Genomic DNA, 13,729 nt, shown 5'->3' on the forward strand with positions numbered 1-13,729 from the left:
AATGTAGACTGTAGAGTTAGATCAACTACATTTTTATGGAGGTGAACGAACAATACAAAATAATTATGAAGGTAGGTCTACTACTGCAATAAAGACCTGCAGTCTCCAACTCCCGAGCATTTCCCACTGTGGACAATAAAATAGCTACACACGTGACACAACCAAGATTTAAATTTAAAAATAACTGAACGTATAAACTACTCATATAGAATACGATACCCTCATGAATCAAGGGAAGGCTCAGTGTTTAGAGACCTGTGTGATTCAATTTCTACCTCAGTACATTTATAATGCTATATTTTAAACAACTACCTCAAATTGGAACAGTTTTGGCATTGGTGGTTTAAAAGCCTGGGGGCAAATGAGTTGTTGGAATGCCACATGCAATTAAGTTTAAAAAGCAATAGGGCTACTTCTCTAGTATCAAGGTTCCCCGGCAAGTGCAGTGACTTTCCACTTTCAATGGCATTATTTTATTCATATAGCCATCATAAACCTGTTGTTGCTTTTAGTGAGGACTGAGGAGTGTCACTTTTGAAATGTTACTTCCATGTTGTTGGTCTTAGGGAACAGTTCAAAGTCCCTATTCAACCAACTGACTTGTATGACAGGGCACGGAGGCCATACTTTAACTTAAGCATGTTGGTTTGCAGCCCAGGAAAACCTCAGGATGCAGAATCAATAATTCCAGGACAATATACAAGAATTCCTATCAGGAAGACATTCCATGTATTAACTTACTTTTTGCCTTGATAAATTCAAGGGACATTCAACTTTACTCGCAGGCATGCCAGGTTCAATCAGTTTTTTTGAGTGGTGCAACCACTCCAAGGAACAGCAACAGGGGCGACGGTGGGTCAGGGGTAGAGTGCCTGGATGGTAACCGTAAGGTTGCCAGTTCGAACCCGGGCTCCCCCAGAGTTACTGTCGAAGTGTCCTTGAGCAAGACACTGAACCCCTAATTGCTCCCGATGTGCTAGTTGGTGCCTTGCATGGTTTCCGCTGCCATCGGTGTATGAATGTGTGTGAATGGGTGAATGTAAAGCGCCTTGGATAAAGGCGCTATATAAATGCACCATTTACCAATGTCAGTGTTCACCTATATGACATTAACCTACCTATGAGCACCAGTATGACTGAGTATCAGTAGGGGTGCTGTTGTGCCAGAAACAGAGATAGTGCTGCACTGTTGCCTGCTAATATGAGAGAGAGGAGAGTTGCACCACTCAATTCACACGGGTGTGATTTTGTTTGAGTGTTGTGTCAGAGGAAATCTGTGCACGTCTTGTGGAAAATAAATCATCACATCCATGCCCATCAGACAAGGTCCTTCAGGCACCGGCAAAGACTTGGCTTCAGAAATCGATAAACACAAGGTGAAATTTAATTAATCTGAGGGGAAATAAAGATGTGGTAGTACCAATATAAATAGTTTATCCCCTTTCCAATGCTGGTGGTACAGATAATCTTTTTATTACAAAAAAAGAATGAATCAATGGCTGATGCATGTTCAAAACAATGCCAATCATATCCATCATCCCTTCTAACGCTCTCATGGTAGGCCCAGAGGTTCGGGTTGAGTGGCACAGGAACAGCAGAGCAGTACAGAGTAGACCCTTACAAGCCTCGAGAGAAAGCACTGATTAAATGAATCAACTCAGGTTTTGTTCACTCCACTGCCACTTTGCAACCTACTTGCATTTGGCAGAATGTTTGCTAGAAGGGAACCATAACCACTGCTACAAAACAAAAATCAGAACCATGACAGCAAGTGAAAGCAAGGTATAGCCATGTTTGAAACACAGAGCTTAGAACAGCTAGCCAGGGCCAACTGTTAAATTGTTCATTTGTAACTGTAGCCCTGTTGTGGGTAAGTCCTACCAGTTCTCCAACAAAAGCAGAAGGTAGGGGCTAGGGGTACAATATGACAAGTAAGCGTTTGTTAGCCCCATTTGGCCATACCATGGAAACTATGACGAATAACCCCTGGTTAGCCAGGCTTGGACCTGTAGAGGCAACCAGGCTACTAAATAAACTAGTCCACCCCCATTTGGCCCTTTGGTAGAAACAAAGCAATGAAATGTAAGCCTAGTCTTTTCCTTGTTTGGTCCTGTGCTGGAACCAGCCTAGTGACTGTTAAGTCATGCTAGCTGGCAGCTCAAAGATACGGGAGCCTGGGATTTGCAACAGGTTTTCTCAAAGACACTTGAGATTAACGACCCATTTCCACCAGACATTAAAATCACAATGCAGAACTATGTATTACGAAGCTTTTTAGGTATGAATCAAAGTCAAATCCACAAAGAATATGATTCAACAGGCATTGTGATTCACTTACACAGGTGATTGTAGAGAATACAGTCTATTTTCCTTCGTTGGTGTATTTAAACTTAGTGTCTGGAGAAAATCCTAGTGCATCTTCAGACTGCATTAACATTTCAATGTCAAAAAGTATATAATAAAAAGCGCAAATGTGGTCAAAAGAAGCAGTCGAGACAAAATGGAAATGAGGATTTCCGACTTAAGGAGAGGTCACTGTTGTCAAGAGGCCGAACATTGTGGTAAAACGCATGTACTGTGCACATTTCCATTTCCCTAGTTCAGGCTCCGGTGACCGGCACACATTCCTGACCTCTTCTAGCAGGGAGATGGGGAAAGAAATCTCAATTTTCTTGAACCATGCCAGAAGGGGAGAGAAAACATGGGTATGGCTCTTTAGTAACAAAACATTACCATCATTTAACCTTGATAATAAATTAAGTTAAAAACTATACCAAAAAGGCTTGTCAAATCTTGCTCAATGCAGAAGAATACAAGAGAGAAAAAAAAACAAAAAAACATTTACAAATAATACCTGTGGCAAAATAAACCTTTTGTAGTTTTTAAAAATGTTTCCATTCGTAGGAGAAGCCATTTGCTCAGATACAGACGAGTGCTGGGTGAAGATTTTATACATCTTGGTAGGTGGTTGCCTTTACTCCAATTAAATCTCAGACTGTTGCACAGGATAAATCCAACAACAGCATATTGGTCAGTTGGGTAACGCTCAAAGAGAGCATTCCCCAATCTTCTAAATTCCATTTCTTATCCTTCCGTTATTCATCTTCCCATTTCTGTATACATTTAGTTTTTTTTATAAAATATTTTATTCATACAATCATTTCTTTAACTATAGCAACATTACTATTTAACTTTGAGTGGCAAGATATCAGTCGAACAGATCATCACCTCATAATAGTATAGAAACAAATGCAAAAAAAAAAAAAAATCTGTATCCATTAGAGTATGCCTCTGATTTCGCTTTATTCTTTTCAGTTCGTTCTGCATCTGTACACCTGTCTGTGATGAGCCTATGGGAGTATTGCTGGTCCTGGTGGTGGTGTGTGATTGGTGATGCTCTGAGCAGTGGCCTCAGCTGATTGGCCAGAGGGAGAGAGCCCTGCTAGGCAGGAACAAACTGGCTGTTGGTTTGCTCACGGCTAGTCTCACACTGGGCCGTTGACAGCTGGCTCTGAGGGCAACACATTCTGCTCCAATCTTAAACAGAAAGATAATGGGGAGGGGGGGGGGGGGGGACAAAGGTGGAAAGGACATTGGTTTAAAAAAGAAAGATCAAGATGACAACAAATATATTGTTAGACAATTCTTTCGTTATATCAGCCAGGTTATGGTCGTCAAAATAATTCAGTTTCACAAAAGGTGTCACAACAGATCACAAGAGCCTACGTGAGTATACGATATGAGAACCAGCATGGAGCTCGCGAAGTCTCGGGATAGACAAGAGTTCACGTTTTTCGGCTGGAAGTTGGAACACAGCAATAGAGCACCGAAGTCTGACGACACTTTCAGTAGAGGGCGTCAGTCCCCAGGTTCATGTATTTTTTTTAGTTGCATTGAAATCGCCATAGGAGGATTTTTAGATCGCTTCATATAAGAACTGTGTTTGAAAAATAAACATGTCACCCCGGCCGCTTCACTCATATGGATATGAAGAATCAACTGAATGAGAGAAAACGCTAATGTTACTGCTACTGAATTAGTTAGATTTTCGCTAGAAGCAGACTGTATCATATATGAGTGACTGACTGTTGCAAACGATACAGAGACACCTCCCTGACAATAACGCCGAGACAGCTTGTTTATTTTTGGACCACAACACTTATAGTAGACGATATTAAGATCACCCCATGTTATTCTCCATAGAGAAATCACTTCCGCGAACCAGGGGAATCGAAGGGATGAGCGAGTTACGTCAGGACTTCGGTGCTCTATGGCGTTACTATGGAGTAAAGTGTGCCGCTTGGGTTACTATTTAAATTATGAAGAGAGGATATATACAAAAAATTGGAAATGAGCGAATTAGCACTAAAACCCAACACCCCATTGAGGGCTTATGGTCGGGTAGGGGAAACAGCCAATAATGCGTCTTTGCACAAAATAACTGGACCACTTTTATGAGGACTAAACAACAAACCAGGTGCAGCCACTATGATGCGCAGGCCGACCCGTAGTGCGCACCTCCCGTGGGTTGAACCGAGGGGCGGGCGGACGCGTAATAGATTCCGACACAATATCGCGGGTGGCCGAGGCAGATCAACAAACCCACAAAAAGAAAATTGCCTTCTCGTTCCCTTCTCTCTCCTATTCTGTCGCTCCCTTTCTCCTGCTCTCCCATCTCAGTAGGACGGTGTAGGCTATACATCTATCGTTTAATGTTCTCTCAATATACAATTACAAAGATAAATTGTATAAATCATTGCTTCCGAGCGAAAGCAAACTTGTATGTAGTGTGCACAATTACCTGGAGCTGAACATATCTGTTGAGTCGTTCAGTTTCCTAAAATCCTCTCTCACGTGCCCTTTCTGGATAGCAATGATGATTGCACGTGGTGCATCACAGCACCGCAAATCAGTTATAGATTCCGATGCAATATCGCAGGGTGGCCGAGGGAGATCAACGAACCCACAAAATAAAAATGGCCTTCTTTCCCTACTGTCTCTTAAAGTTCTCAAACTCTGCACGAACCCAACCTTTGAAATTGTGCTAATTAGTCGGGCCGAGCCTCGGGCTCAGTGATTTTCCGTGATTTTCTTTTTTCTTTCCCTTTTTTCTAAGATTATAATAAAAATAGCAATTCTGTTATTTGTGTAATGTGTAGGCTATAGCCTACAAGTATGTATTTATTATGAAGAGGGCTGCGCTATCGGCGATTCACTTAATTGTGACAGGAGGAAGACAGAAGAGTGGAGGCGGGGGGCTTGGATTACCGACTGCGCGTAGGCATGAGCAGAGAGAGAAGTGAACGGTGGGGTGGCCGTTTATACCGCTGGCTGGCCTCTGGTTTGTGGCGCACCAACTGAGCTTCAGTTCATATGCTAAATGTTTTATAAATCAATCGGATCATCACACGATAGCTGAAGTGAAGACTCGAGTCAGGTTGTCATGTTGCAGTACTGAGCTATCTCGTTAAACCCAGCTGGCTGCGATGAATAACCTAATAATTAGGCCTAATCAACGTCATATAGTCACCAACCGATCCATATAAATGATATAATTCTGTAGTGTATGATGACCACGCAATGTTACAGTCCACTGCGAACATTACTTACTTAACTTACTTTACATCACGGCACCGCAAATCCAAATGCTTTCATTATAAATTGTAGCCTTTGGTTGCATTTGAATAAACCATAATTGGTAGGCTATAGGTGTCAGTAGAAAATGTGACAAGCGCAATCTCTTAATTCAAGAGCGTTGACATTACACGACGTCTGCGCTCTCTCCGTATCGTTCGATAAAGGCATATTAAAAGAAAACATGATTTATACACCCAATGATAGACCACTTTGAATTACAACAATCGGCAAGCTCTGAAACAGTTGAGAAATGACAGTTACCGTGTGGGGGTCCCCCAGGGGGTCCCTCTACTGTACTGTACTGTTTTGCTCCCGATGTGCTGGTTGGTACCTTGCATGGCTTCCGCCGCAAGCGGTATATGAATGTGTGTGAATGTAATGCACAATCTATGTAAAGCGCCTTGGATAAAGGCGCTATATAAATGCACCGTCCATAGTGTTTGACATCTAGTGAGACAGAGAGCAAATGCACATAGCCAGGCAGACCCTTCTGACCCAACTCCAGTGTTGGGGTGAATGATACATAAGCGACATGATACGCATCACGATACATGGTTGACAATACAATAAATGGATATTGGTTAATTCATAGCAAAATGATTCAATGATTTAAAATTACAATACAGTAACTATTTAGCAACTAAATTAAAATTGAGTTAAACGTGTGGATAGTGCAGGTTATTTTAAGGGTAACGTTATGGCTATAAATAAGTAAACAGTGATTCTCTGCCATTGCATTTTTTTGAACACATATGGACACCTTGACACGAACACAGAATACACACACTTAATAGACCAAGTGTAGCGATGGAAAAGTAATTAAACCCCTCCTATTGTTTTTTTTCTTGATACAATTGATTATTTGCATTGCAGGGACAATTATTATTGACATGCATTATTAGACAGCCTGGTCACTAAACATGTGTGCATAAAACATAACCTACTTGGCCTCCTCCATAGCAGACTGGTCCTCAAGAGGGCCGTTGGGAACTTCTGTAGCTGGGGACCGACACTTCTCACCGCTTGTACAAAGTAAAAGATGAGATAAATAAATAACCATCATGCTTTTTTATGTCACCATAATGTAATTGGACTCGCCGGCGTAAACACACAGACTTCACACACACACACACACACACACACAGTAGCCATTGGGCTGGCCCCATGAAGTGAACACAGTTTGCGTAACTCTGTCTATATCCAAGGCTCTGGCGACGACTGACCTGGTTTTAGGGCAGCAGGCCGAGGCTGGGCTGCTGGCGGACGGGCCCGTTCTCTGCTGCTCCCCACACTCCCCTACGACCTCCGACGAGCAGGGCGATTCATCGTCACTGCAACATACACACACATGGCACAACGTACAACTCAATGCTTTTCTGATGCCGCTTCAATTATCCCCCTCCCCAATAACACCCACGCGCACACACAAACACACAGATGAAACATAGAAGCATGCTTGATGGGGTAACGGATCACATCAAAGTAACACAAGAGGAAAACATAGGCAGGAGTTGTGTTGAAATGGGGAGGGAGGGGTGCCAAATACACAATATGCAGGCAAAGCATCAAAATGTACAGCAAATGGAGAAAGTTGTAATTCTTTCTTCTCTTCTTTTTGATTAGCTGTATTGTCCCGCTACTGTACAGCTACAGTACTGCTGTTCAAAGTGGTAGGCAGGTTCTACACACTTGTATTGGACTTTGGTCCAATCATTTTCCAAAACGGTCTTGGTTGCCAGCCGTCAGTCTTGCTTTGTGTCAGAACCACCAAGAAGCTCTTTCAGTATATTCAATATTTTGGCTTTCGACAGTTACAACAGCCAGCAGGAGGGGAAATAGCGCCATCTGCTGGGCCATTAATAGGAACTGCAGGCTTAAGAAATCACTTCCTGGTCTTCAAATCCAGCAGAGTAGCCTCCTGGGGGGCTACCAACTAAGGCTGTCAACGAATATCCCATATGTGAATATACCTGTGAATATTAATAAAAACAACCTTTCAACTATAAAGAATTACGGTTGGAATTCAAATAAAAACTATCGTGAGACTGCCACTCTAGGTGCACGTAACCTTAAAAGGAGAAATCCATACTAAAAGGCTTTCTTACCTTTCTTTGTAGTTGTTACATCCCCACCAAAGAGGTCCAGGTGTTATTTTGTGCAAAAGCTCCTTATTGGCTATTTCCCCTACCATGAGCCCTACATGAATTGCATTGAATGGGAATTGAATGGGGCTATGGGGTGTTGTGCTAATTCGCTTATTTCCATCGCTCAAAATTATAATTTCTTTGTATATATCCTCTCTTCACAATGTAAATAATATCCCAAGCGGCACACTTTACTACTTCTTTCGATGGAAATAAGCGAATTAGCATAACACCCCATAGCCCCATTCAATGCAATGCAATTCATTGAGGGCTTATGGTAGGGAAAATAGCCAATAAGGAGTTTTTGCACAAAAAAACACCTGGACCTCTTTGGTGGGGACGTAACAAGTACAAATACAAAGAAAGGTAAGAAAGATAAGAAAGCATTCTAGCATGGAATTCTCCTTTAAACGGCAGCTGGTCTCGTGAGAGGCAGAAGTGAGAAGTCTGCACTCAAGGCTCAACTTCATCGTGCAACGGTGTCATGCAAGTCCACAATGCATTGCTGGTGTACCGCCTAGTGGGCTTGTAGATTAGCTGTGTTTGCCACAGCACATGTCATACAACAAAGAATAAATGAGCTTCTTTGCCGGCGTAAACACAGACTTCACACACACACACTCAGTAGCCTCGGTAGGCTTTCGAGTTGCTCGCTACTAGAAAGCACACACCAATTAGTGTGACAAGTTCTTATACATTTTTATCCCACGATTTTGCAACCCATTTTTTCACCCAGTGTCAATTATCTAATGTAATCCTGGGCGCTACACTTCCCCTGACAACCTGGGGGGGGGGGCAGTGGACTGACCTCATGCTTCCTTCTATGCGTGAGGAGTCCAAGCTGCTTCTTTTCACCTGACAGGGGGGAGTTACCCCAGCTGGACGTAGCGCGTGGAAGGAACACGTTATCCCAACCAGTTCCTTTCCCCTCCCATCATCAGGCACCCAGCTGGCTAGTAGTTTAGAGACCAGGATTACTGCATGTTTTTTGTGAGGGTACCTACCCTATAGGGGACACGAGGAGAACATGCAAACTCCACACAAACAGGCCCTTTCGCCAATCCCGCCTCGCGTATGGGCACTGATGAGAGGAGAGAACACGCCCACAGCGTCCCCAGCGGGAATGGAACCCAGGACCTGTGCCACCGTGCCCCATTAGTGTGATAAGTTAACCAGTTCTTCCTTGCTCTATGACAAACATTTCCTCTTACGTGAATCCATTTAGAAATTATGCACCTTTTGGCAAAAGGCCATTAGCGTTCATCCTCCCGACAACTCGCACTGCAAATTCCATTGCAGTGCTCATCGTGGTAAAGAAACCAACAACCTTGCCATCTCAACAGCCCCGTCAGTAGCTAGTGGGGCTAAATGGTAAACAAAGAGGCAGTCACTACTGCGGGATGAATGACTCCAAATCAAGTCTATATAATGTGATGTTCATCAAGAACAATCGTTTTGTGTTTAAAGACACGATTCCATAACAGTTTACAGATGTTTGCCCAAGTGACCATTACATCAGGTAATGTATTACTATTAACATCATGAATGTTGATCAATTTTAATCCACCAGTATTGACCAGATGTATCTGCGTCGTGAGCTTGTAGCCAACGACACAGATACGACACTGTAGACAGAGTAGGGTATTCAATTCATTTACAAAAACAAAACGTGAAATATGGATAGTTTGTGCCTTAATATATTTGATAATCTGAATATATATTAATAATATATTTGTCTCTGAATTCTGTACTCTACAATACAAATGTCGGCCCCAAAAGTCTAGTATCAGTCAGGAAAATAAGGTCATCAAAGGCATCAAGGGCCCTTTGACTCGTAGACCTCAACCGCATTTGCTATGTAGCAGTTTTAAGAGGTAGTCACAAACAAGAAACATAAATAAATAATAATCTATATATATATATATATAGACCAGTTTATAAAAGTACATAAATTAGAACCTGTACGTTGACGACCTTTGGTAGAAAAAGACATGCAGAATGGAAAATGGAATAAAAAAAAAACAAACAAACAAACAGAGCTGAGATCAAAGAAGACCAAAACTAGGGGGGGGAAGAAAAAAAGTTGGTGGTTGACGTGACAACAAGACTATACATCACGGCTGCAGGCTGATCTCGTGATTAGCTGTACATACCGATAAGATTTCAACACCCTGAAGAAGACCACACCCACAACGCACAGCAAGAGAAAGAGGAGGGGAAGCTCAGGTTGTAAGTGTCAGTCAAACAATCGATCGGTCATGTCAAAAAGGACAGCAGTTATTTACTGAGACAGACAGGCGGTACTATGCAGCATCAGCAGACTCAGGGAGACAGAGGAGACAGGGGGGGGGGGGGGGGGGGGGGGGGCGGGGGGAGGGCGTTATAGTGGTCTGACCCTCTCAGATGTAGCTTCACATTACTCAGGATGAAATACAGTGGCGCAAATAACTGCCGCACAGCAGAAAAATTGCCTATAAGTGATAGATTTAGTGGAAAACTAATAATTGGTGTCGCTTTGAGAACTGCTCCATGTATGTACAGCGCTCTTTGACGTAATTCACACTGATGTTCAGGGCTTGTAGACACCCATAGTCAAGCGAATTCTAGTTGAGTACAATCAAAGTCAAAGCCAATTCTGTGTAGTCACTCTACACTTCTGAAAACCAGTTTGACAGCCAGATATATTTTCTGTGTCAGCCACTGGGAGTCAGTATACTTTAACAATAGTACTATTGTAATGGCATACTTTAGGGTTTCCTTCTTTTTTGGCAGGTTTGGATTAAAGCACTTTATGTTTCTTAGTTAACCCATTTTGGGGCGGGAACCCCATTTGGTGTTAGCATTATGTTATGCTTTAGCTATTGAAAAAGAGCAGATCTACAAGCTCATATCGCGCGCTACGAGCTTGTAGGTCTGCTATTTTTGAATAATCAAACGACTGACATAGAAACATAGCTTTTTCAGAAAACTGTCAGGATGTAGAAGACATTTTTAGAATCTGATCTCAGGTCAAAATGGGTTAATATGCAAAGGTTCTGCACATATTTTGGAAAAGAACAGATACTTGAAGACAAGAGGAGAGAGGACAAGGAGAGGAGACAGGAGGCGTGTGGTGAATATTCTCTGCAGGTCCAGTTCAAATCTTTACCACGATGAGCTGTCAAACCTTCCCACTGAGCAATAGTCGGCCATTAGACGTCCGTCTAAAACCGGGTTATAACTGGTCAGAAATGAAGTTTTTTTTTAGGTCTAGGATTAGCTGTCTTTTAAGCGTCTATATATAGACCGTCAATATTTAGCTGTTTTTTAAGTGTCTTGTCTATACATAGACTGTCTAATATAGCTAAGACTAGAGCGCTGAAAAACATTTAGACCAGTTATAACACCGTTTCAGAGGGCCATTTAGACGCATTTTAGACGTCCAATAGCCCAAAAGATGCATAGTGGGTTCTGTTTCTGTATGACACTGATTTAAAGCAGTCTCAGACAACATACCAATACTCACCCCACCCACGCCATAAAATATAATTACATTTTTAAATCAAAACCCAGTAGAGGTTGTGGCACTCAAGAGTTGATGTAGGAGGAACGGAGACACACTCGTGTCTGTGGTTTCTGGTGCTCATACAAACACTTGTGTCTGTGGTGTGTCAGTTAAGTGTCTAACCTCTTGAAGACGGCAGTCTCGGTCTTGGCGTCGACAGTGAGGCTGACCGTTTCTTTCATGGAGCCGTTGATGACCGTCTCTGTGATGCTGCGCTGCTCCTCGTCCACGCCAGAGCCAACCGATGCTTTGGAGGAAGAGGGGGGAGGGGTGACGTCGCTGGGCCAGCCGTCACAGTCTGGAGTGGGAAGGTTTGGTTGAATGATAACACAAATCTGAATTAGTTCTTGAACAGTAGATGTTGATAGTGTGAAAAGGAATTGAGACTATCAAAAGCATTTCAGTTGTGGACTCAAGTGTATGCTTCATCATGTATGGGTGTGTGTGTGTGTGTGTGTGCCCACATCTTACCATCAGGCTGCATTGGTGCATTGACCCCTAGGGGGTCCATGGTCTCTACGCTGGTTTCCATGGCTACTGGGGAGTTGCACCTCAGTGGGTCTTTGGGACTGAAAGAGACAAAACACAGTATGTCAACTGGAAGGCATAGCTAGAAAATGTACAGGCACGCCCTATTGTACCATTATAGTCGATTCAGATGTGTACACGTTATTCTGCATATCCTCCCCAACGCTTTGTCAATCCAAGTCCAAAAATAGTAACTTTTCTTGTACACCCAATTCACCAATTCCAATAACAAATTTAAAGTTACTAGCTCTGGTGTCACGTACAGTACATGCCGTAGCACTTGCCCTAGCGTCAATGACCGTACAGGCGTATGCAAAGGCGTAATTTAGATAGGACTTTATGTAGACATAGCACTCTATAGCGTATACGCATAGTTGCATTATACTGTTCCACTGTTAGACGGATATTAAGCACTTAGCTTTCGTAGGATTCTTGATGACTATTCTTTATGCATTACCATGTGTTCTTGCTTACTGTAAATTGCTCTGGATTAAGAGCGTCTGCTAAATGCCTAAAGGTTTCGTGATGCTTGCTGGTCGGTCACATGAAAACCATGCTCCTGTTAAACATTGTAGACAAACTATTTTAACCTCTGCAGCATCAGGCGAGTGGTTAATTTCATCTGGCTCATGCCGACTAAAGTAACATATTTTCTCCATTCTGTCATTTATTTTGTCTTGCACCATCGACTACTGGATATGCACAGCATAACTCCTTGATATAGTAGCGTTCGCATTGCGCTCAGAACTCTAATCCCACACACACACACAAAGTCTGAAAAGCTTGAGTGACAGTTAAGTAACTTACACTAGCTGCGTAGTTACATTTTTAATTGACTGACCTTTTGACCAAATACTTTTGGGCCAAGCTCAAACCGAAGCAATTTCAAGACTTAAGCAGAGCTCATAATGCCCAGTGTCATATCGGCTCATGTATGAACGTGAATTATCATGTGATAATAACAGGTACAATCATCTCTTGTGATAGTCTGGCATAACCCATTTTGGTGTTAGCATTAGGTTATGCTTTAGCTATTGAAAAATAGCAGATCTACAAGCTCATAGCGCGCCACCGAGTGGCGCGCTACGAGCTTGTAGGTCTGCCATTTTTGAAAAATCGAAGAACCACTGACATAGAAACATAGCTTTTTCAGAAAACCGTCAGGATGTAGAAGACATTTTTAGAATCTGATCTCGGGTCAGAATGGGATAAACAGACACACACAGGAGTCCTCCTACCTGACTGGGGAGAAACTAGAAAAGTCGGCCCAGCCCGTCTCAGAGCTGGGGGTGGTGGTGGGAGAGGCACTCCAGGAGGGGTCGGCGGGGCCGGGGGGTGGTGGCGCTGTGGAGGGAGGAGGGTTGCTGGGGCTGGGGCTGGAGGCTGGAGCTGTAGAGCTCCCCGTGTCCATGGGCACGTCGTCAAAGTTGGCCGTCCACACTGGTCCTAAACAAGACACGACGGAATGAGCAAGTTTCTCCCTGCCGATAATGTTAGGTCTAGGGAAGTGAAGGACACAGTATTTCGTTACACTATGGACGGTGTATAGGGCATATTTATTTACAAGGCTTTGGTCTTCATGCTGAGTCAATAAATAGTTCCCAAACCTCAGATAAAATATCTAGGCATGTGTTTGTGTCCCCAACATTGGTCAGCACAAATGATAGCCTATATAAAAGTAGAGTATCACTTGTAGTATGCCTATTTGCATGCATTCTAGAGGCATATATTGGTCAAGTTAACCTATGATCCTATACAGAAACTGCCCCCGCAAGCCCGACACCTTTTTATTTATTTATTAGGATATTTCTAGCATGTGCGATTGCGCTGCTCACTCTCGGCAGCCTTTTACTCGCAGTGCAAAGCGTTGTGAGCT

The 13,729-nt window shown here is 42.9% G+C and overlaps 1 protein-coding gene across 4 annotated transcripts in view; it reads right to left on the reverse strand.

Annotated features, from left to right (window-relative positions):
* Window positions 1-1,370: 1,370 nt before the first annotated feature.
* The window catches only part of ppp6r3 (protein phosphatase 6, regulatory subunit 3), a 35,757-nt gene continuing 23,398 nt past the window's right edge, over window positions 1,371-13,729 (reverse strand). For all 4 annotated transcript variants that reach the window (XM_083764166.1, XM_083764165.1, XM_083764163.1 and 1 more), the window contains exons 20-25: window positions 13,092-13,299; window positions 11,797-11,894; window positions 11,449-11,623; window positions 6,861-6,968; window positions 6,582-6,659; window positions 1,371-3,537 (exon numbers count right to left, since the gene is read on the reverse strand). In XM_083764166.1, coding sequence (XP_083620292.1) covers window positions 3,486-3,537; window positions 6,582-6,659; window positions 6,861-6,968; window positions 11,449-11,623; window positions 11,797-11,894; window positions 13,092-13,299 — 719 coding nt within the window. In that variant the 3' untranslated portion in view covers window positions 1,371-3,485. The remainder of the gene's footprint in view (window positions 3,538-6,581; window positions 6,660-6,860; window positions 6,969-11,448; window positions 11,624-11,796; window positions 11,895-13,091; window positions 13,300-13,729) is intronic.

Source organism: Protomyctophum parallelum, assembly GCF_964188405.1.
Source record: "Protomyctophum parallelum genome assembly, chromosome: 4".
NCBI classification, from domain to species: domain Eukaryota; kingdom Metazoa; phylum Chordata; class Actinopteri; order Myctophiformes; family Myctophidae; genus Protomyctophum; species Protomyctophum parallelum.